The sequence below is a fragment of the Nannospalax galili genome, unplaced genomic scaffold (assembly GCF_000622305.1).
Source record: "Nannospalax galili isolate Female #2095 unplaced genomic scaffold, S.galili_v1.0 scaffold385, whole genome shotgun sequence".
NCBI classification, from domain to species: Eukaryota; Metazoa; Chordata; class Mammalia; order Rodentia; family Spalacidae; genus Nannospalax; species Nannospalax galili.
The window spans coordinates 2309163-2333637 of NW_008354956.1; the positions used below are offsets into that span (position 1 = coordinate 2309163).

General features: G+C 45.7%; 2 protein-coding genes across 2 annotated transcripts in view; both read right to left on the bottom strand.

The window, feature by feature from the left end:
• The window catches only part of LOC103749246 (MHC class I polypeptide-related sequence B-like), a 32085-nt gene extending 27766 nt beyond the window's left edge, over positions 1-4319 (bottom strand). Inside the window, exon 1 of the mRNA XM_029555481.1 lies at positions 4221-4319. Coding sequence (XP_029411341.1) covers positions 4221-4299 — 79 coding nt within the window. The 5' untranslated portion in view covers positions 4300-4319. The remainder of the gene's footprint in view (positions 1-4220) is intronic.
• Positions 4320-14313: 9994 nt separating this feature from the next.
• LOC115067525 (zinc-alpha-2-glycoprotein-like) lies at positions 14314-23726 on the bottom strand. The gene is given in 6 exon segments (XM_029555482.1): positions 14314-14789; positions 17755-17873; positions 17875-18022; positions 18232-18377; positions 18452-18497; positions 23621-23726. Coding segments are annotated over 6 exon segments (1041 nt in total).
• Positions 23727-24475: the final 749 nt, after the last annotated feature.

Consider the following 24475-nt stretch of genomic DNA (forward strand, 5'->3'; position numbering starts at 1 on the left):
GTTAGTTTTATTTCATTCAGTTGTTTGTTGACTTTATTTTTTTTTTTTAAATGTTGTTTTAAGTTTTTCTACTCGCTACAAATTCATTTCCAGGTTTTCTGTTTTCTAAAAAACCAACCTTCGAGTTTTATCTTACTAAGTTCACTTAACTTTGTTTATAAATGTAATGAAAGAAATAATAAGAATGCCTAAGAAAAGATAAAGACTTGAAAAGTCATAGTTAGTAAGATTAAGATGACTGGATAGTTCCAGAATGGAAGAAATAATAAGAATGTTTAAACAAGTTCATTAAAGGTCTGAGTAAGTTTGAAGACATACAAGGAGGTGGTTCGTGTTATTATAATTACTGTTACAGAAAAAAATAAAGTTTTTTCAGTCTCCCTTTCTGACTTTTGCTACACATTTATTCACAGTCTGGAATTAAGTGGATGCAAACAAGTGTTAAAGTTACTTACAACTACTAAAGAATTTCCCTTTGTATTTCTTTTTATTATACAAACATTCTTTTAGTCTTTTCCCTTACCCATAACAAAATAATTTAATTCAAGAACTAGGTTTTTACCTCCTGGAATCAGATGAGACAATCCAAAAGAAAACCACTTTGTTTGATGAGCCTGATTTGAATCTGAAACAGTTTGTTCCCTATTTCACATATCACTGGCATTCCTTACAACCCCACAGGAAAAACAATAAGAGAGAGACAACACAAACATCTCAAAGATCAAATAAATAAAAGGAAAATGGGGGAATCACCTATACCTGGGAGAGCAGTACAGAATCCTCATTTCCTATTATACGGGTCTCTACTAACTTTGAATTATTTTTACACTAAATGATCAAGGAATTTCTCCAATGGCCAAGCACTGGCAGGGACTAACTATCCCACAGCCCTTGTCACAGGTGCTTTGGAGGGACCATGAACCTGATCTCTGGAGTAAAATTCCAGCTCCTTTACTAGCAATGGGGTGAGGGTATGCTTGTGTCTTTAGAGAAAAGGAATCCCTCTCACCCCCATGGGCCCTGCTCAGATGCATCAGACTGCTCAACCGAGCCTCTCACAGCAAAGATGGCTATGCTGACCTTGGAGAAGAGGAAAAAGAGACCCCGCCAGAAGAAGTCACAGCCTCCTGTGACCTGGGGAATGATTAAGAACCTGATGAACGATGCCCAGGAGTTGGGACAGTGCCAGGGCCAAGATATCTCTAAACCTGAAGTTCTTCTTGTCTGTGTTCTAACTATACTGACTGTGAATAGAGTAAAAGCTGAAATGTGTGTCATCAATAGTAATGTTAATGGTGTACCTATTTTAGGATCAACATCAGTCAAAACCATGCATGGCCACCTGGACCCATCATATGGGAAAAGGATGGACAAAGGATATAAGAATGCTACCTGAAGACTGATGATTCTTTCAAGCTACTTGACCCAAAAACTGTAGCTGTTAGTTCTGTCTTTTTACCCCCCATACCTGGTTTGGTAACTGGATTGCAAAACAAGATATCTAAACTCGCTTGTATAACTAGTAAAACAGCAAATATAACTGCAAAAATACTAGGAGAAATGAATAAGGAAATGGGAGAACAAAAAACTCTGGGGTTTACAAAATAGAGCTACTATAGACTATCTACTGTTAAAAAAAATCACATGGGATGTGAACAATTTCCAGAAATGTGTTGTTTTAATTTGTCTGATTTTTCACATACTATAGACCAACAGATTAGTGATTTACAAAAGGAAATTGATAAGGTGTCTGAATTTTCTATACCCTGGCCAAAATGGCTCCAATAGCTTACTCTATTCTCGGGCCCAATATTGATTGGCATACTTCTTATGGGAGCTCCAATAGCTAAGCTCTGTATTATAATTTCGACTAATAATACTGTGGCCTCTATGACCACTTCCTTTTTACTTTTGAAAAACAAAAAGGGAGAAGATGTAGGAAATCAGGATGCCAGGCCCTAGGGTGAGGTGAGCCTAAAACTTATAGGTCCAGGCTGCATTCTCTGCTAAAGGGAGGGTCACTGAAAACAGTGGCTCTGATAATCCCTGTCTTGTAGAACACTGCTAGACTGGCAGGAGGAAGTGGCCTGGTCATAAAAGTGTAGGCTCCCTGCTCTGTGGGAAAGCATCTTGGTCAACAACCCTTAGCTCATCTCCTTGTCCTGAACAAATAACTCAAGGAGACCCTGCTTCAAAAAGACCAAAAAATTAAAAAAAAGTTTCCTCCTGAGCTAAAAGTCAACCATGCTTTTAGCCCTAAGAAAGAAAATATTGTGGCCAATAAATTACCGGACAGAGGCATTGGTGACCTTGAATAAAAGTTTAAGAATCCTTCTGGTGCCAACTAACAGACTAAATGTCCTGTTGGGAAGACACAGGTCCTAGAGTTTATGACTCTGTCGCCGATCAGACCCTCTGCCCTGAAGCAAGCAGGTCCTCCACTAAGCAAAGCAAACCTGAGTCCCCACAGGAAGAAAAAGATAATAGTGACTGTGAATGACTCTGGCTAATCGCTCAGCTGCTTCAAAACACCTGATGATGCAAGTGGCAATGAATTTTAATTATTCAGGATCAGGAAGCTGGTTGCCTATTTTGTTAAACATGAGAATAAGTCTGGGTGTGTACAAGTAGATGACCATGTGCCGTGGGACGAGGTGGATGCTGATGCTGTATCAATGCCAAAGTGCTACTGCCAAGAGATAATAGAGGGAAAAATTTCTCCACAAGCATTTCCACCCTGTAAGCAGCGACAGATATTCTAAAAAGGCTGAGAGCCACCTTACCATCGTGGTCCTCTATCACCTCCATTGTGAGTGGTTTAGCAGGACTTGGCATGCTTTTCCTCCTATGTCTTTGTTTTCTTCTGGTGGCAGTAAAGTTCTTTATGAAATCCTTGTGGCAAGTCAAGGCTACTGTGTATGATATGAGATTGTGCTCCCTCCCCTAACAGAGGCCGGTAGTCAAAGATGGGTAAGATCTTCTGGGAGAAAGTCAACCTAAGACAGGGCATAGCTGATAGAAGCTACGTGCCGATGATGGGTAAGGCTTTGCTCTAGCAGAAGACAACCTAAGACAGGCACAGTCCTTCTGTCCTGGATATAGCATAATTTGGGGTTTTAAAAGATAAAAAAGGGGGAGATGTTGGGAGCTATTGACATAAGCACAGCCATTATGCACACTGAGCTGTGGCAGGCTTGCTTATTTATGATCTTTCACCTTGACTCAAGAGTTTGTGTTTTACACAAAAGCACTGAACTGTTCTGTCAAGTCAGGAGGAATGTGTTGATAATTTAGGGAAGATGGTTAAATGGTGGAGTTCACAACAAGGATTTGACTGCTCCTTGACCCTCAGCTACAGGTGGGAAAAACAGATGTTGAAACTAACTGATTTAAGCAACAGGTGGCTGTTTCTGATGTTCTGTGTAAGAGGCTGAGCTAAAATAAACCAGGGTGCAGTCTCTACTGACAGTCCTCCCAAGTATCTTTTCTCTGTCTCTTGTTTTTCTTTCAATCCTCACTCCCCCTTTCAGGTGCTATTCATCTCGGCCGGCTAGCACCGGCACAGGAGAGAGGGTCAGATACCCTGGAACAGGAGTCACAGATGGTTGTTAGCTGGGGTGCTGGAAGTGAAGCCTAGTCTCCTTCTGCAGTGCTCCTCACTGCAGGGCCAGCTCTCCAGGAAAGAAGTGACTATATTCTACAGAGACACTGTGTCTCACAATCTGTCAGACTACTGAAACTGTGGACCCTAAAAAATGGGTATTTCTCCAGGAATTTCATGTCAGGAGAAGAAAATACAACCAAACAGAAGGGGAACTTTGTCCCTTGGGAAAGGGATTTCACTGACTTCTAACAGCTTGTCAGGCCGCCTTCAGGACGAGACGAAGCCCAGAGCATGATGGGTCCTGGTGGGCACACCTAGACTGGGTCTGCTGAGATGCACATCCCCGATCCTCCATTTAACCTGAATCTCACTTCCTGACCCTGACGATGGACAGGAGTTGTCACTAGATCCACTAGTTCCACTTGCCAATGTGGCCATTTTAAATAAAATCTTTTTTCTGCCTTTTACTATTAATTTGGTGGTTTTAACTGCCTTCTTGTGGTTGGGTGGTGGAACTTGGCTTCCTGTGGCAAAGACCCCAAGTTTGGTAATACCCTCAGACTCACACCACACTCACTGTACAGGGCACAGCAAGGTCTCCCAGCTCAGCACTGACCTGCAGACGACCCCAGTGAATCCTTCAGGATCAACAGCAGCAGCAGTTGGCACACGGCGCTGGGTTCCCGGGACACCATCCTCACCAGTGCTGGTTCTTGTCCTGTGAAACAGAAGTCGAGGTCCAGCGTCCACTTTCACTTTATATGCCTTCCTTATTCCAGGTTCCACCCATCTGATTAGAAGACTGTACAGAGGATGTGAGTGGAAGAGATCCTGAGTGCGAAGGGGCTGGGCTTCTAGAACATTCAGAGCAGGTCCAGGGCTGCCGTGGGCACTGAGAGTCCCTGGCACAGTGAGGATGCTTTGGGGTCACACAGCCCTTTTTCAATCCTGCCCTGGACCTTGCTGAGGATGTGAAATAAATCCTTTGCAGGGAGCCCTGTTGCATTTTCTGTAAAAAGCAGGAAGGTTTCCTCCCTTGATGTCTGTTTGGGTCAGGAACTGGAACACACGGACCCTCCACCAGTCAGAGCAGCCCACTTCTGGACCTGGGATTGGTCACCTGCTCCCTGTATTAGACCCTGGCTTGCTGGTCAAATATCACACAAAGGTCACATCTGACATGGATTCTTCTGACCTCACTGAACCTTATTTGTGTTTAACACTCATGAAATGCAGCTGAAAAGGAGGGAAGCACTTGGAAATCGGCCAAGCTGAAGGGAAGGTTCAGCCTTACTGGTCTGTCTGTAGCAGGTTTGTGTTTGAACAGCAGCGGGATGAGATGTGTGGACGGGAATCTCCCCAAGCGCTGTCTCTTCACAAGCTCTGAGCCGCACGCTGCCAGAGGAGGAAGCTGGCGGTTCTGTGTGCACTCCTGGTGTCCCAGCCAGATCTGAGGCAGACCCAGCTAGTCCTGTGGACACCAGGCTGAGGATAGTCGGGTTTGGTGGAGGCTGAAACACCACAAGAGGAGGAGTCTCCATTGTTACTGGTCCAGACTTCAGTAACCTGGAAAGGAAGAATGTCTGAAATGTTCTGAAATCATGATCCAGGGAAAATTCCTTTGTTCTTTAGAAAGCTGTGTTGACAGAGACACCCTCTCTTCGCAGTCAACACCTAAGAGCACAGGAGTCCTTCCTTCTGTAGGAAGCAGTCTAGATGCACACACAGGTAATGCTTTCTTGGTTCTTTGTTAATTTTCTAGCTAGATGCCATCCAAAGGAAAGGTTAAGGAATTCTGTAGGAAATTAACCAGTTTGTGCTGCCTAACACAGGTAGAAACCTAATCTCTAAGCTGTGTTTTATTCAGATCCAGCAATCTGAGGAGGCAGTGGGTTAACACCCTAAAGATCTGCCTCCATCTCCGCTTTAGCTAGGAGCTCACGTAGGGAGGAGAGGCCAAGACTGTCAACCATTGAAGGTTTAGTCTGGCCCCTATGGGCGGTGGTCAGCCTTGGCTCTGAGATTTATGGTGTTGCTTCTCTATCGTATCTTCTTCATTGCAGGAGAGGGTTCGGCAAGGCCACTGAGTCATCTCCTCCAATCTTTGATGGATGATGATGTTACTTCAGAACAAACAATCCGGTGGTGGTGTGTATATGCGGTTCCTCCCTACAGATGGGACCACAGGTGATATCTTAGAACAGATAGACTTTGAGGTGCCCGTTTCAAAGTCCAGTCCTGAACCCATAAAGGACCCATGCAGGGGGCTGCCCATTGTGTCCATTGGTGGAGGTCATCCCTCTGTGTCCCCAGCTGGAACACAGCTAAGCAGGAGGAGGGTGTGTCCTGAGAGCTGACACTGGCCACGTATTTCTGGTCCTCTGTATAGCAATGAAATAAAATCAATAGAATTTATTCATAATTTAGAATTGCTTAAAAATTCAATTCCTCCTTCTTACCTAGAAGTTCATTCCCTGGTGGTGGCTCAGCTGAGTCAGTATCCGGAGACAGAGGTTATCTCCCTCAGAAATTGAGCGCTTGGATAAATGACCATTTAGGGCCTGGTAAGAAAGGCTCTGGTGTCAGCACAAAGGGCTGACGTGATTTGAGGCACAGTGGGATAAAGTGGGGAGTTCAAGATCTTTGGGGTTCAGGGTCTCTAGTGCATCTGAATGAAGATCCTGGGCAATAAAATCATGTGCATCATGACACAGCTGGTCTTTCAGAGCTGTTGAGAGGTTAAGGGACCAATGAAGTGAGTCCATGGATGCTTAAAGCCCCAGAATCTGCATCATGAGGTTCTGGGGTCAGGGAGACCTAGACTGATGTCTTATTCCTGCTTTTTCTCAAGGTGTCAAAACACTTTTTGCACGGTGCTGACTTCCCCTTGCTGGTCAGTAGCACAGGCTGGATTAGGACCCAGGTCTCCTGGGCTGCACTTCAGGGAGCACCAAACATCTTGCTCCCGACCTCTGGGAAGGGCAGGTAGGCCCTGTGCTCAGACCTAGATGGGATCCTAGATGGGATCCAGGGAAGAAGTTCCCAAAGCTGCTCCGTGGGCTGGCAGAGCTGGGCTGCAGGTATGTGAGCCAGGGGGCTGTAGACATTGACTGCTCCCAGGGACATTTTCCTTGGGTTCAATTCACTGTTTTTTTTTACAATTATTGAGGGTGGATTTTGAGTCTGGGAAAAATGTTATGAATCATCCTGCAGCATGGAAGTGTGGCTTCCCTCTGGTCTCAGTAAACTCCGTCCAGGGGCTTGGCCGGGATGTGGTAGAGAATGTCAGGTATGGAAGGAGGGGCCCGGGGTCCTCAGGGCTTGAAGGTCTTTCTTCTGTAGGGAGACAGGATTCTCTGTCAGTCCCATCTTGAACCACAAGCTCAGGACTCCAGGGACTGACTCTGTTCTCTGCAGTGGGCCTTCTGTTGAGCATGTCCTGATGGTCAGGCCTAGCTCCCGCCCTGGTGGGTCATCCACAGAGAACAGTAAATCCAGGGCCTATATGGTCCAGGCTGTGCCTCCAAGAATGGAACCAGAGCCATGTACTGAGCTGCATCAGGACCTGATTACACGTCTGCAGCTCCAATGGCGGCTCATAATTCAGAGCTGTTTTCTGGCAGGATAGGCCCCTGCAGAAACACTCCCAGGTTCCCTGGCTTGGCTTCAGACCTCCGCATGGATCCAGAAGCCCAGATTTTGGGTGGCCTGGGAAGGGCATCTGAGGTTCCCAGCCTGTGCACACAGAGGGCTCTGAAAGGTGGGTGGCAGGGGCATGCCAGTGCTCCTCCCAACACACTCCTGGCTTCTTGTGGCCCCCATTATTACAACTCCTGATTATAGCACGGTTGTTTGGCCTGACTTCAGACTCACCCCATTAGAGTTCACAGGAATATCTGCTATCGCTGGTGTTTTTACAGTTACTGAGGGTTGATTTTGTGTGTTTGGTGGTGGTCAATAATGGAAGTTTTCGAGGTGCATCTGGGGACCCTGTGTGATCTAATACTGTGTTTGGGTGGAGCATTCTATGTATGTGCAGTGTATGTGCAGCATGCAGAAAGTATTGTTGAGGGCTCCAAAGTATCTCTATTGATCTCTAAGGATGTATCTCCTTTAACATCTTTGCTGGCAACTCCCATTTTATGTGGGATTGCTTGACAGTTTTCTGTTTCTTACCTTGTTCGTTTTCTTTTTAGTTGTGTTTAACCTGTATTTCTTCTTTCTTTCAAACAAATTATTTATTTATTTTTATTTTAAAAAATGTATTTATTATTTTTACTTTATGTGTATTCATGTATTGCCTGCATGTAGGTAATTTCACCCGTGTCGTGCAATGCCTGAGGAGGTCAGAAGAGTCTGTCGGATCCCCTGGGACTGGAGTTATGGACAGTTGTTAACTGCCATGTGGGTGCTGGGATTTGAACCTGGGTCTTCTGCAAGAACAACCAGTGTTCGTAACTGCTGAGCCATCTCTCTAGCCCTCCCTTCCTTTCTTTCTTCCTTCCTTTCTTTCTCTTTCTTTCTTTCTTTCTTTCTTTCTTTCTCTTTATCTTTCTCTCTCTTTCTCCCTTTCTTCCTTCCTTCCTTCCTTCCTTCCTTCTTCCTTCCTTCCTTCCTCCTTTCTTTCTTTCTTTCTTTCTTTTTCTTTCTTTCTTTCTCTCTTTCTTTCTTTCTCTCTCTTTCTCTCTTTCTCTGTTTCTCTCTTTCTCTGTTTCTCTCTTTCTTTCTTTTTCATTTGCTTTTGGTCTTTTTGAGACAGGGTCTCCCTGTAGCCCCAACTAACCTGGAACTTGCTATGTAAACCAGGCTGGCCTTGAACTCACAGAGATCCGCCTGCCTCTGCCTCCCAAGTGCTGGGATTAAAGGTGGCACCGCCACGCCCACCTAACCTGTGTTTCTTGTAGCAACTTAGAGCAGGATTTTTTTCTTTTTCTTTTTTAGCCCTAGGTAGGCAATCTTAGTCACTTACATGAATCACGTGTCATCTATGTTTAATGCAACTGCTAATCTATCTGGCCTGTTTACATCTAGTATTTTTCACCTATATTATGACAAATTATTTTCTGTTCTGGCCTTTTCTTTAATGAAATTCTCTGTGGCTGTTTTACTACATTTAGGCTGCGATAGAAAAACATGGTGCAGATTGGGTGCCTTTTACATGATAGAAATTTATTATTTAAAGTTGTGGAGCCTGGGAAGTTTGAAATCAAGCCACCACCACATTCAGTGTCTGGTGAAGGTCTGTTTCTGGCTCATAGCTGGTTTCTTTAGCTGTGTCCTCACACGCTGGTCATGGTCTGGGTCTTCTTCAAAGGCCACCAGTCCCACACACGTGGCCCCCCTGTGAGCTCATCTTCATGCAAGTTCACAGCTTCACATACAGGAAGGAGCTCCTATGAGTAAATATGGGGGACGGTTCAGACCACAGCAACATCACACTGTTTCCTAGCAATGATCTTTTCACTGTGAACGTTTATCAACTATAGTGGTCTCTTAGAGACTGGAGTACGTCCCCTTTGATGGTTGAATAGAGATAACTTTTCGCACTTTGTTGACACTACTGTACACTTACAAATAATAATTTCTGTTGTTTTCTTCCACCTTTGACTTATTGTTATTGTTGCATTTTAAAATTTTGCTTTAGAGATAAAAATCCATACGAAGTTGTCTCATCTGTCTATTTAGTCACATGGTCTCAAGTTATGAGTTCTTTCCAGACTTCCACATTTGCCTTTTAATCCGTGGAGTAACTCTGTTCCTAATAAAACAGCCCAGTTCCCTTTTTCTGTTTTCTATTTGTGCTGGATAGCTTCAGTTGTCAACTTGACATGCCTGGGAAAAGGGAACTTCTTCCATTGGACTGGCCTGTGGCCATGTCTGTGGGAGAATTGTCTCGATTGCTGTGTGATACAGGAGGGCTCAACCCACTGTGCGTGAGGCCACCCCTGGACCTCCAAGTTTCTGCCCTGAGTTCTTGGTCAGTGTTTTTACCACAGAAAATAGAGAGTAACTAGGACATTGGTGTAGGACTTTCTACATTTTTATCTTATTATGTGATGACATCAGGGGACCATATTTGTCAAGGATCTAGAGTATGCCTATGAGTCACAACAAATGATTCTTTTTCAATTTTTGATCTCTTTTTTGGAGCTGAGAACCAAACCCAGGGTGTTGTACTTGCTAGACAAGTGCTCTACCACTCCAAGAGATTCTTTTGAAAATATTTTAGTAAATAAAATTACGGGTATATTCACAGTAAGCAGACACAGACACAGACACAGACACAGACACACAGACACACACACACACACACACACACACATTAGACAGCTTTAACATTTACCCACATGGCCCTCTTGGGTCACTACCTCCATGCCACCCCCATCTAGCATTCTAATGTGAATCTGAGGTGCAGGTTTTCATTTCATTTCAAAATTTAAACTCTCCAAAATATAGAAGCGTGTATAATTCTAACATGTTAATTATGTAACATTAAAAAATAAAACCACAACAATAATATCTCACGATCACCAACTCACCAGGGAATTGTGATTCTCTGGATCTCATGATTGTCTTTTTTTGGTATCAGTTTATGCGTCCAATCAAGGTCCAAATGATGTGGAGACATCACCATCAGACACGGCCCTTATCCATCCTTTGGGTTTCTAGTTCCCCTCGACCTTGCTTGGTGATTTATGTTCTGTGTGAGTACTTGGCAAAGGTCCACTTACTTTTTCGTTTTCCTCAATCTGGACTTTGCTGAGGGTGTGCTAGGTGTTGGACCTGGTTCTCAGCCTCTGTTTCCTGGAAACTTGTTAAGGAACAAGCCAGAATCAGCATCCATTTATCCACCAGGGGCGTCTGAGTCTTGTTGGGCTGCCTGGATCCATCCATCAGGGGGGAAAACAGTGCTGATGTAGTTCCGCACCTGTACAATTGTGATGTTTCTGTAAAGAAATGCTCCTGTCTCCTCTTCAACTAACTGCACACCTCAGGATGAAGGCTTGACTTGCCTCTCTCCCCTCCCCCAGGCTGCCCTGCAGCCTCTAGGATGTGGTTCATCCACCAAACAGGAAAATGATTCTATCATCTATCTATCTATCTATCTATCTATCTATCTATCTATCTATCTATCTATCATCTATCTATCTATCTATCTATCATCTATCTATCTATCATCTATCTATCATCTATCTATCTATTATCTATCTATTAATCTATCATCATCTATCTATCAATCATCTATTTATTTATCTTTGGCCTTTTTTTGAGACAGGGTCTCCTTGTAGCCCCAGTTGGCCTGGAACTCACTATGTAGACCAGGTTGGCCTCGAACTCACAGAGATCCTCCTGCCTCAGCCTCACTAGTCCTGGGATTAAAAGCGTTCGCCACCATGCCCGGCCTATTTATTCATTTATTTATTTATTAAAAAAATTTTTTTTTGGTCAGGTGTGATGGTGCACACCTCTGGTTCAAGGCCAGCCTGGTCTACATAGGGAGTTCCAGGACAGCTGGGGCTACAGGGAGACCCTGCCTCAAAAAGAACCCCCCCCCCAAAAAAAAAGAAAAAAGAAAAAAAAAAAAAGAAAAAAAATGTTTTGGTGTTTTTGAGACAGGATTTCCCTTTAGCCCCAGCTGCACTGAGGGAGCGGCTGAGGGGAACCCATTGACATATCCAGGTTCTTGTGTCCCAGGGAAAAGAATTGCACCAGGGATGGATGTAAGAGTGAGGAGCTAAGCTGAGTATTTTCTCATGGGAAGAGAGAGACAGAGGGTCAGACTTGATGGGGGTGAGGTGGGAACAGAGGAAAGAGGGTAAGGGGGGAAGAGAGGGTGAGTGTATTTGTCAAAGCACACAGAAGTGACCGTGGACCTCCCCCACACAGAGAACTGACTCCCAGTGGGACTGTGACCCTGGTGCTGACCCAGCTCCATCCTGATTGACAGAGGTGATCGGCCCCCATGCTGAGTGCTGAACAGAAACTAGCTGAAATCCTTGTGGCTAGAACTACAGAGACGTAAATGCAGTTTTTCTTCTGATAGGGTCTTACTTTATAACTAACTGCAGCTGGCTTGGAACTCACTAAGTGAGCTATGCTGGCCTGGAACTCACAAGGATATGCCAGCCTCTGCCTCCCAAGTGCTGTCCAAGGTGTTGAACCTGGTTCTCCATCTCTGTGTTTCCTGAAAACTTATCCAGTAACACATCAGATGCAGCATTCGTATGTGTCCACTGGGGGGCGCCAAAATGCCTCCCAATTGCACTGCTGGAAGGCGTGGGTCCTGGGCTTGGATCTACCCTTTCATCAGTTGGGCAAAATGAGGCTAACAGCTACATTTCTACCTGTACAACTTATAATATTTCCACAAAGAAACACTTCTTATTCTTCAGGTAACTGTATATCCCAGGACAAATCCCTCTAGTCCTTTCCCCAGTCACCAAACTCTCCACTTGGCTCAGTGGTAAAGCCTTTGCCTGGAATCCACCAGCAAGGGTCTGCATATTCCATTCCTGTGTTTAAAAAAAATTATAGTCGCTCGAGGAGTCCAGTTCTTCAGCTTTGCCATCCAGTCTTGACGTTCTGTTTTCTATTTCATTCACTCTGTTTATGAGATTTTCTCCCGTCATTTCAAATTGACTTATTGAGTTCTTCAATTCCATTTTCATTTTGGCTTGGCCTTTCTTCAATATTTCTATCTCTTGTGAAAACACTTGGGAGGCATTTACACAATCGAGTTCTCAGCGTTAAGGAAAGACAAAACTATGAAATATGTAGGTAAATGGCTGGAACTAGAAACTGTTATACTAAGTGAAGGAACACAGACTCAGAAAAGCAAATGACATTTATATTCTCCCTCATTTGTGGCTCTTAGCACCAGTCCCTTATATGTGAGTATATATCTTGATGTAATAGCAGGAGCCAGGAAAATGGAAAGGAAGCATGGAGGTAAAGGGGAAGAAAGAGCCTGAGAGAGGGGGATAGTAGGGAACAGATGTTACCAAGGGGTAAATGGGGGTAAATGGAGGTATTCAATCGGGAAGGGGGGAGTGAACGACTTACAAGGAACCATGGAGGTAAAGGAGAGGAAGGAACTCAAGAGAGGGGGGATACTAGGAGACAGGTATTATCAAGGGGGAAGTGGGGGTACTTAAACTGGGGAGGGAGGAGGGAGGTTAGACAGGGAGAGGAGAGATAAAGCTTAGGTGGTGTAAAAAGAGGGAAATGTATTAATTGAAGAACCCCCTGAAAAATACACACACAATATCGAACACGGGTGTCTGTGTCCACCTGAAGGCTACATAACAAGAAACACAGCGCCAGACAGGAGAAACCTCCTTTCAAGTTGTTGATCAGGGTAGTCCAAGAGACTCCAAAATAACACAGGCTGCTGTCAGAACCCTTGATAACCTCCCAGAACTCGAAAATCTGGGTACAAATGTTTGACAGGATAGGACTTAACATATATAACAATGCATGCAATCTGGTGGGGGCTATGAGGGGCTGGGGGGGCTAAATTTGATTAAGAACTAGTATATGAAGTGCACAAACACTCAGTAAAAATAAAAATATTTACTTATTTTTAATGTGTATGATGTTTTGCATGCATGTATGTATGTATGTATGTATGTATGTCATGTAGTGCCCATGGAGGCCAGACAAGATGTTGGAGCACCTAAAACTGGAATTCAGGCTGTTCTTAGCTGCCATGAGGGTGCTGGGTACCAAACCTGGGTCCTCTGCAAGAGCAGCCAGTGCTCTTAACTGCTGAGCGTCTCTTCCGCCCTTCCAGTGTACTCTCTTGATAAAGTGTCAGGTGACAGTGAAGGATAAATGTCTCAGTTTGGAAAAGCCCAAGCTGTGGAGAAACCCCCAGCCTAGAAACTGTGAGAAACCCGAATCCCCAAGCCAGTGACTGTGCTGTGTGGGAAATCATATGGCAGCGCTCACTGTCCCAAACCCCCAAACTGTAACAGCAGCCCTTGGTCCAAACTCTCACACTGTTAAAAAAAAAAAGACTTCAGAAAAATACCTGGTCTTTCCTCTCTCACAGCTCCATAAAAACTCAGACCAACTCTGCATCAGAGCCCAGTTTCTGATCCTGGGGAGAAACCGTGGTCCTTCATTATTCTAATAAAGAGCAATCTGCCCTGAGGTCGGACTCTCGTCTTTCATTTTCACGTCGCTCTGGTCCATCTCCATCTAACGTTTTCTAACAGGACTCCACAGCTCCCGGTTTGGCTTGCGAGAGGTTTTTTTTTTTTTTTTTTTTTTCTGTTTGAAATTTCTGGAAAAAAGCTTATGGAAATTCCTTATGGAAGCTGTTTATATTTTTCTACTTCTTAATGGCCCATCAGCAATATGGATCTACCTTTCTAATGGTGCAATTTAGAATATTTCCATAAAGAAACACTTCTCCCTCCTTTTCAACTAACTGTATCCCAGAAGATATAGATTTAATGCACAAGACAGTATAAATGGTTATTTCTCTCCCGCCTCCTCCCCCCTCAGTTGTGTTTCTGGCTCTCCTGGATCCTCTAGTATGTGATTGATAAAGCAATCAGGAAAAGACTTGTCTGTTCTAGTCCTGCCCCTGCAGGAGAGAAGATTGATGCGTGCAGTAAATAATTACCAGGGGGTGGGGGATCTCTGTCCCTTCCCCTCAGATTCTCACTTGGATCCTTTCCATCTTCTGTGTTCTGGCTCCTCTAGGCCCAGGTCAGCGTCACCAGTGTGGCAGGAAGAACAGAAACAGCCAGAGCAGCAGCAGCGTTGGTGACACCCCAAGTGTCCTTGGTTTGATGTTCTGGAGTCCACCCTGAAAAGTGTAGGTAATTGTGTTCTAGAGGCAATTTCTGACCCTGCCCCCTACACCTTAATGTCCAAAGTTCCTCCAGTTCCTCACCAAAGACAGCAGGTATCCTGGTGTTGTGGCCGCTATGTTTCACGTGACAGGAGAACCTCGGCTCCTCTCCAGGAAGGATCTGTATGGATACCCAGGTCTGGTAGGTCCTGTCCCACCTGGGCAGGACAGCCCCAAGCCCAGATGTGCACTGCTGCACTGGCTTCCCATACTGAAACCAGGTCAGAGTGGCCATGGGAGGATGTAAACGAAAAGCCTGGCATGTCAGGGTGATCCTGCCCACTGGGTAATTCCTGTGGGTCACAGTCACCTTTGGGGGGCCTTGGAAAGACAAGACAGAGACCAGTGAGTGGTTAGGATTCTTCTCTCCCTCTGTGTGGTGGGACAAGGGTCAGAAACTAACTAGCAGTTGGCTCTGGTAAGTACAGACCAACGGGTCCCCAAATTAGTATACAAAGAACAGCAGGATCCTGAAACAGGATGTAACAATAACGCTGGTGACTGCCTGTTGTTCAGGATATAGAAGGGTGGTGGTTGACTTCAGATAAGCCAGCTCAGGACCATCTGTGGTGGTTCTCTGCCAGCTAGGTCAGATCCTAACACTGCAGGGACCTCCTCCTAGGGGGGCATGTGTTGACTGCTCTTACCGTTTGCTCCACTGAACTTCTCAACTTTAAGGGTACTGGAATCCAAACACATATTCCTGCATCTTATGCATTTACTTAGAATTCTGGGTAAAATGGACTTCTAAGGAAATCATGCTGCTTTCTTTTTTAAAAAATATTTATTATGTTTATTTATTTATTTTTGTCTTTTTGAAGCAGGGTCTCCCTGTAGCCCCAGCTGTCCTGGAACTCACTATGTAGACCAGGCTGGCCTTGAACTCACAGAGATCTGCCTGCCTCTGCCTCCCAAGTGCTGGGACTACAGGTGTGCGCCACCATACCCAGCTATTATGTTTATTTGTTTTACGTGTATGAGTGTATTGCCTGCATGTGTGTGAGTGCACCCATGTCGTACAATGCCACAGAGGTCAGAGGAGGGCTTTGGATTCCCCTGGAACTGGAGTTAAGGACGGTTCATAGCCACCATGTGGGTGCTGGGAATGGAACCCCGGTCCTCTGCAGGTGCAGTCAGTGCTCTTAACTGCTGAGCCATCTCTCCAGCCCCCCCCTGCTGCTTTCTTATGCTTCCTGCTCATAAGGGAGGGAAAAGCAGAGGGGAGAGGATAGCGGGGAAAGGGGAAATATAAGGCCCAGGCCGGCTTGGCTCCACACACTCATTTTCTAAAGCATCTATTCTTATGTAGTCTTGCTTCTTCATTGGTCTAATTAGACTCTGAACTACGTGCTCTCTGACTATGTCCTGTCTGAATTCTCTTTTGGGAGCAAGACAGCTGCTGGGTTGAGGCCAAAAGAAACTAGAGGCTTCTGGGTAACACAGACACTAAGATCCCCCTGTGTATATTCACCTCCCTGGAGTCAGGTCTCCACTGTTGAGAGGGTGGTAGAGGCTGGCAAGCAGCTCTGATGGCTTCCAACACTCCATGGGCATCAGGTTGTCTACTACGTGGTGACTTGGAGAGCACATGAAGTCCCTGCTGTCAGAGAGCAGCAGATCCATCTCCCAGCCCCTGAATTTTCAGGCACTGATGGATCAAAGAGCTGCTCTGGTCTCCAGGGGCTGGAGATAGTCAGTGGGATAAGCCTCCTGCTTCTGTGAAAAGCCAGCTTCACCTCCAGGGGGCAATGAAGGCCTGACTGTCCCTAAAGACAGTTTGCTTTCTGGAGCTGTAATTCTTTTTTTTTTTTTTTTTTAAATTTAATAACCACATAATTAGTAGAAACATTTCATTACAACAGAATTGACATAGTCAATAACAGTTTCCAGAGCAAAGATGCATCTCTTTCAAAATTGGCTGTAATTTTTAGGTTCACAGTGTTGAATTAATACAGTTATACACTATTGTACTCAGTATAAACCCTGTAAGACATAAAATTGAATGAGGTTTTAACCTTTAAAAAAGATCTCCATTTCATTTAAAAATACACTGTTTCATACAGAAAACTCATTTTTAATGTGACTAACACTTAGATGTTAGCACATGCGTCTCTAACTTCTACACATCTGATTATTACTAATCACTTTCTGAGATCCTTGGTACCTGAGCATGGATAGAAATTCATCAGGTAGATTTCAATGGTAATGTTTTTCATATCTATTAATTACCATGAATCAAATTTTTATGCTTCTTCCTCGAATATAACTCATTTTTTTATTTATGGATTTTTTGTGTGTATTTCATATAGAACATCCCAAACAACCTTATTCGTCTTTATACCTGCATCCCAAATGGCCCCTCCCATAGCCCCCACCCTCGCACTTGGAGCCCATAACTCTGTCATCCCTGTTACTGTCCACTGTGTTGTCGGTGCTCCTAGTCATTCCCTTATTATTTTTTTAATTTTAAAATTTAATTGTATGCATATATTTGCATCTGTATGTGGAGTTTTGCATGTGAGAGCAGTGTCAGCCGAGGCCAGAAGAGGATATCAGATGCCCTGGACCTGGAATTACAGGTAGTTGTAAGCTGCCTGATGTGGATGCTGGATGCTGGGAACCAAGCTAGCGAGCTAGGGTAACTGCTGTGCTATCTCTTCCGTCCTTTCCTCTGGTTCTGATCCTTTTCTCTTTGGGATACCTGGTTGATAACTGGGATCTTCATCCCGCTTCCCCTGGCCCCTTCATCCCGCTTCCCCTGGCCCCACACTGGTTTCTCACATTTTTTCCCCCTGTTTTTGGTCACAAGACTCAACTGAGGAATGAAATTTAAACTTGACCTTTTTAAAATCAGGAGCAGAACAAGAGCAGAGTGACCCTTGTCCCCTGACACAAGGCCACTTGCATTTGAGTTTGGCACCCAGGTCCAGGTCAGGAACTCTCTTCTAACTTAGCGCCCAGCCAGGGCCAGCAGCCAGGAGTTCCCACCTAGTTGTGCCAACTCTGGGAAATAGACATCCCAGAGAATGAGGCTGATGGAGGGCAGTCTCACCCTCCTGCCTTTCTAGGACTTTGAGATGTGGCACATAATCAGATCAGCTGGATGAGGGCCCGATGCCCTGTGTACCCCAGCTGAGAGACACAGCAATGGCTCTGGAGACCCCTCACCTTCTGTGTGGGTGTCACCTGAGGCTGTGCCATGCTGTACAATCCAGTGAGAGCCCTGGCCCTCACAGAGTCCATGACGAGACCCAGCCAGACCCAATGAGTGGTCCCACCTGTCTACCATCAGTATCTCTATTCAATAGGTGGTCCTTCATGGAAGCCAGGTGCCTCCGTAGTTGATCAGGACATGAGTGATATAGGAAAGTCTTCTCTAGATCAGCCCTGGGGTATCTTTATTGTGTCATCTGAGGGCTCAGCCACTTTCCACCTGCAGGTCTCCAGGTCAAAGATGAGAAAATCCTGCCCATTATAGCCCAAATGCCAGAATCCTCCAGTGCTGAGGTTTCCTTGGAGCTCACAGCCCAGTGTGGCCTGTAGGGAGTGAGGACCTGGCCATCCCAGGCAGGGACCTGTCACTTTGTTGTCCCAGTGTTCAGCTCCTACTGGGAATTAAGGCCGTACTTTGATCATCCCATGTGTGGGGTGCTTGTCAGAGAAGCCTCATTGCTTTTTTTAACCCAGCCGGGTGGGCCCAGCACCCCACCCTGGCTTCAGAGACCAGCACTGGACCTGCATACTTCTAGTTCTGAGCACTCACCCCTATGGTGTGTCTGATGTCCCATGAGCTCTGCCAGCATCCTCCTGAGCTGCTGTTCCTTCTCCTGCAGGTCTTCAGTCTCTCTTTCCCAGGTATCAGCTCCCATGTGTCCCTTTATCCTGAGCCACCAGGGCTCTGCCCTTCTGCTATCCGATCATCATAGCACAGGAAACACTCATTATCAAGGTTTCCCAGGGCCAGGAACTGGCGCTCCCCAGACCCCTCCTGAGACAAGGCCAGGAGGTCATAGCGCAGAGTGTGGGCTCCTGAGGGAGGAGGAGACGGGTGACATGCCTGCCAGGATCATGAATTCCAATTCTGCCTAAGGAACTGACATCAAACTGTTCTGGCTGCCATGTCTCAGGAGTGAGTGAGGACCCAAGTGGAGTATTTTGTGATGGGAGGACAAAAAAGAGTGGCAGACAGAAGATTAAGCTGGAAGATTAAAGAGACTTTCAGGGGAGCAGAGCTGGCACATGTGCATCTGGATGGAAACGGACAAAGGAATGACAGGCAGATCCCCAGCTGCACAGACTGAATCCCGTGGAACTGCAGCCTCTATGCTGACCCAGCTCCTTCCTGACTGTCAGGTGATCGCCCCTGTGCTGAGTGCTGAACATGAGAAATGTTCATGAACATGAACATGTACATGCAGAAATCCTGAGGACAGTAAGAACAGGGGTAAAATGTGTGTGTTTGGGGGCGTGGAGGAATGGATCAGTGATTAGTAGACCTGGCAGCTCTTCTAGGAAGACCTAAGTCCTGTCCCCTGTGTCCATGTTGGGTAGCCCTGACATAAACACCTGTGACTCCAGCTTCAAGGCATCTGACATCCTCTTCTGGCCTCCACAAGTGCCTACACATGTGGAATACACAGGTGTTGGATAGTGTCAGTTATCAACTTGATACACCTGGGTGGAGGGACTTTCCTCCACGGGATTGACCTGTGGCCATGTCTTTGGGGGCATTTTTTTTCTTGCTGAGTGATGTGGGAGGGCCCAGCTCACCGATGGCAGTGCCACCCCTGGGCAGGTTGGTCCTGTGCTGTAAAAGAAAGCAAGCTGAACACAGATCATAGGAACAAGCCAGCAAGCAGCACTCCTCCATGGTCTGTGCTCCAGGTTCCTGCCCTGAGCTCCTTCTCTCAGTGATGAATTGTGACCTGGGAGATGTAACATAAAATCAACCCTTTCCTCCCAAGTTGGTTTTGGCCAGTGTTTTTAATCACAGTGATAGAAAGTAACCAGAACAACACACATGTGCATAAATAAAAAAAGACTTAAAAATCTGAATATTTTATGCTATACAGAGAATTCAGTTAACAAATACAGACATACAAAGAAGGACGGATCTATGGCTGATTATCAAGGAGTTTCTACCAGTCAGCTTTCTGTCACTCAAACAAAATACCTGAGATCATCAACAAGAATACAGGCTGGTGAGATGGCTCTGGGTAAAGGTACTTGCTGTGTAAGCCTAATGCTGGAGTCTGATCCCCAGTATCCATGCAAAGGTGGAAGGAGAGAACCAATTCCACAAAGTTGTCCTCTACATACATGCTGTGGCATGTATGCATGCATCCCTCCCAATAATGAATAATATAAAAATATTAAAAACATGTATGTTCTTTGGGTTCACACTTTGGAAGTTTCAGCCCATAAAGGTTGGCCCATTGCTTTCGTGTCTGTGACAAGGCAGATGGCATGCTAGGAGCACATGGCAGAGGAACATGTTCCCCTCCTGTCGGTTGGTGGGGGGAATATGGGGGGGAGGAAAAGGAGGAGGAGGAGGAGGAGGAGGAGGAAGAGGGCGAAGAGGAGGAGGAAGAGAGGATGATCATTGTTGTGGTTCTCAGCTTTACACCTGGGTTGGACCGTTGACGGTTTTTCTCCCCTGGAGGCTTCCGTAGCACCTTCTGATACTATGAGAGCTAGTTCTCAGGGAGGAGGCTTCCAGGTCAGTTCCAGCTCCATTCCCCCATGTACCATGTCTGAATTGTGTGGTGTCTCAGCAACAAGGTCTTACCTTTAAGTTCTGGGAAGCAACCAAGATCAATGACAATAGCTTATATTGTTTTGGGGTCTCTTGGACTCCCCTAACCAACAACTGGAAGGGAGGTTTCCCATGCCTGGAATTGGGGGTTTTGTTAGTCTAGGGCTCTTGTGGGAAGTATTATCTCTCCACGGGGTGTAACTCCATTCAAACCATATATGTATGGATTATATAGCTAATATATAACATATACACACACACACACATATATATATACACAGACATAGACACACATATATACACAGACACAGACACACACAGACACATACACATATATACACACACACATTCCTCCTCTCCCCTCCCCCTATGGTCCCTTTCTACCATCCTGACTCTGCAGTTCCTTCAGGTTCTATAATCAAATCTAAGAACTCAGAGCTAGGATCCACCAATAAGAGAGAACATGTGGTGTGTGTCTTGCTGGGTCTGGGCTACCTCACTGAATATAATATTTTCCAGTTCCATCCATTTACATGCAAATTTCATGATTGCATTTTCTTTATAGCTAAACAGAACTCCATTGTGTAAATGTACCACATTTTCATTATCCACTCATCAACTGAAGGGTGTTTAAGTGGTTTCCATTTCCTAATTATTGTGAAAAGGACAGCAGCGAACATGGATCAGCAAGTATTTCTGCAGTAAGACATCGTGACCTCTGGTATACCAGGGAGTGGTAGATCTGGGCCGTATGGGTCTGAGTGGTTTTCTTGCTCAGATTATTTGAAGTGGGGAGAGCCACCCTAAATGTGGGTGGCACCTTCTGGTGACTGTCCAGATATAAGGACAGCGAAGGGGGCAGCCTTGTTTCTGCCTGCTTGCTGTCACGCTCACTGCTCACTGCTCACTGGCATGTTCACCTACTCTGTTGCTGCCATTGCTGATTCCTTCATTGACGTTAGAAGCAGGTTCTTGAGCCTTCCAACATGGAGTGAAGATCAGCTGCTCTCCAGGAATCCTCCAGGCCTTCAGGGCCAGATGGGACTGCTGAGTCATGAAGCCTCATGACCGGAGCCACTCCCAGAGTCTCAGCTTCTGTGAGGCAGCCAGGCCCTAAGTAAAGCCTCAGTACTGTAAAAAAAATAGTTCTATAACCAGTACAAACATATGTCCAGCGGGAAAGCAAACTGAACATAGTCTGAGAAAAACAAAATGAAACAAAGTGTGTATGATCACGCCTAGCTGATTGGCGCTAAAGGAAAAACTTAGAAACTGTTTAGGTAGAAGAGAAGGGGGTAGAAACAAGGGGGTGAGGGGAAGGAAGGGGAGGCGAAAGAGCAATTACTGACGTCATGGTTGGCTTCAGCTGGTTCCGTGACACAAGCCTACACTCATCTGAGAAGAAGGAACCTGAACTTCAAGAATTTCCCAGAACAGATGGGCCCTGTGGCCATGCCTGTGGGGGCGTTGCCTTGATTGATAATTTGTTAATAGTTACCAAACTATTGACAGGTACAGTGCTAACAGGTACAGTCATCTCTTTGGTAATGACTCTGAAAATACTGAGGTGTATAAGCATCAGACTAATAAAAATGTGGAGTGTTTAAAGTCTGGTAAGGAGAAACAGCAGCACACACGGTTGGTCAGCTAAAAGGGACAGAGTGAGATAGTAGATATAAATCCACATTACCAATCATTATACTCGTCATTGAATGAAAAATCATATCTAAAAGACTATGACTGTCATATAAGTTTAAAGAAAAATACCCTTCTAATTATAAAAAGAAAACTATGGAAGAAAACTATACTTACAAGAGCCACACTTTTAATAAAATATCAGAAAAAACCTGAAATAAAAAGGCTGGAAAAAGTATGGAAATGCAAACTATGACTAGAAGATGGATGTTGAAGACCTAGTAAGATAAGAGATGGCTTGAGACAGAATGTCAGTGATGCAGGGACGCCGACACAAAAGGAAAGTATTCTCGGTGTAAGCCTGCATGCTTCCAGTGACAGCTGTGAAATCCAGGCAGCGAAATCTTCAGAAGTAGAGGGACAGCCCAATGCAAAACCCTGTATCAATGTTGACTCCTCTGTATAATCACTCAAACTCCGAGTGCAAAGGAGCACCATGACAGCTCTGAGCACCAAATGAAGAGGCAGAGGGAGAGGTTTGCAGAAGGGCAGGGTGTTGGCAGGGAGGAGGGTGGAGCCGAGGGGACCACCTCAGATTAAGAAATTAATGCCATGACTGGACAGATGGCTCAGTGGCTAAGAGTACTGGCTGGTCTTCCAGAAAAACTGGGTTCAGTTCCCAGCACCCACATGATGGTTAACAAGCAGCCATCCTTAATTCTAGCTCCAAGGGCTTTGACGCCCTCTTCTGGCCTCCATGGGCATTGCACGACATGGGTGCACCTTACATACATGCAGGCAAAACACTCATACACATAAAAAAAAACAAATAAGCCTGGCGTGGTGGTGCATGCCTTTAATTCCTGCACTTGGGAGGCAGAGGCAGGAGAATCTCTCTGAGATCAAGGTCAGCCTAGTCTCCATAGCGAGCTCCAGGCCAGCTGTGGCTACAGGGAGACCATGTCTCAAAAAGACCGAAAAAAAGTAAAAAAAGAGAGAAATGAACACCTATCTGGGCATGGCTGTGGATACCTATAATCCCAGTACTCGAGGGGCTGAGGCAGGAGGATGGTGAGTTCTAAGGCATCCAGGTAACAGGGTGAGATACCATCAAAAACAAACACACAAAACAAAAAACAAATGCAAAAATAAGAGGGAGAGGAGAAGGAGGAAGAAATGAGTGAAATAAACACGAAGAAATGGTTCCCACCCAGATGACTTCAGATCGAGGTTTACTCGTTTTCAAGCTTTTCTGGCTAATCTTTCTTCAACAGCCTTAACAAAAATCTTATTCAAACTCTAGTCAAAAACGTAACCTTGGAGCAACCCAACATGTTTGCTGAAGCCGTAATTTGAGGTGGTTCCTTGACTCCACCCTCCTCCGGCCAGCACCTGTTCAGATCTTGCCCTTGTACACAGCTCTCCCTCTCTCCGCCACTTCCAAGGCTGGCCAGACCCGGCCTTGGTTTCCCTCACTGCAGGCCCCGCCCATGCTTATGGCTCTATAGCCTCTGCACGGTTACTGTTGCCAGACAGACACCCACCTGAGTTCCTGCAGAAGTCATACCCTGACCTCATTTCACACAGAGCCCCTAAGACACTCACTGTCCACTCCGTGTGTCTCTGGGGCCAGGGACATGGAAATCTCTCATCAACCCCTGCGGCTGAGGCACACCCACGCACGCACACACGTTCCTTCAGATTCACTCTGCACCCCACTGCACAGGGACACAGTGAGGTCCCCTCACTGCCGAGTGCTCACTTTCACAGAACGCCAGCAAATCTTCCAGGAGCAGCAGCTGGAACAGCAGCAGGAACGGCGGTTGGCCCAGGGCTCTGAGGTTCCTTGATGACAGGATCTCCTGCATCCTTTTGTGGCTCTTGTCCTGTAAAAGAAAGGTCTGGCTTCCCAGCAGCTCCTTTCACTTTGCTTGGTCATTCAGAACAGGACGTAGTCTTCACCTGAGTCCCAGGACTTCCAAAGGAGACCTCAAATAAGTTGCAGAGGGCTTCAGATGGAAAAGATGCTGACAGGGCTTGTGGCAGAGACTGGGGTGGAGGGAGGGCAGCTAGTGTAGGTCCAGGGCATTGTGGACACTGAGAGTGCCTGCCATGCTGAGGATGCTCTGGGGTTCGGCAGCCCCAGTTCTAATCCTGCCCTGCTCCTTACTGAAGCTGTGAAATAATTCTTTTGTAGCCCTGCCGCACTCTGTAACAAGTGGGACGCTTTCTTCTTCCTTTTGATGCCTGAGACAGGAATCTGGAACACACATAGATCTTCCACCATCCCCAGCAGCTTGAAATCTGGGGCTGGGATCCAATACTTGCTCCTTTTAAAACTCTGGCTGCCTGTTTGAATATTTGTTTATAATTACATGGAGCCCTAGGCACACCTGCATAGGAATTTCCCCGTTCTCCCAGAACCTCTGAGGAACTTATGATACCCTTCTGGAAAGGAAGAGAGTACTAGGAAAGTTGGCTAAGCTTAAAGCATGGTTCAGTCTTACTGGTCTTTTCTTGTAGAGGTGACTGAGCAGGTCTGTGTTTGAACAGCACTTAGCAGGAGAGACAGTGTGACACTGCCTGGTGTCTCCTCACCAAGTGCAGAGCTCTGGAC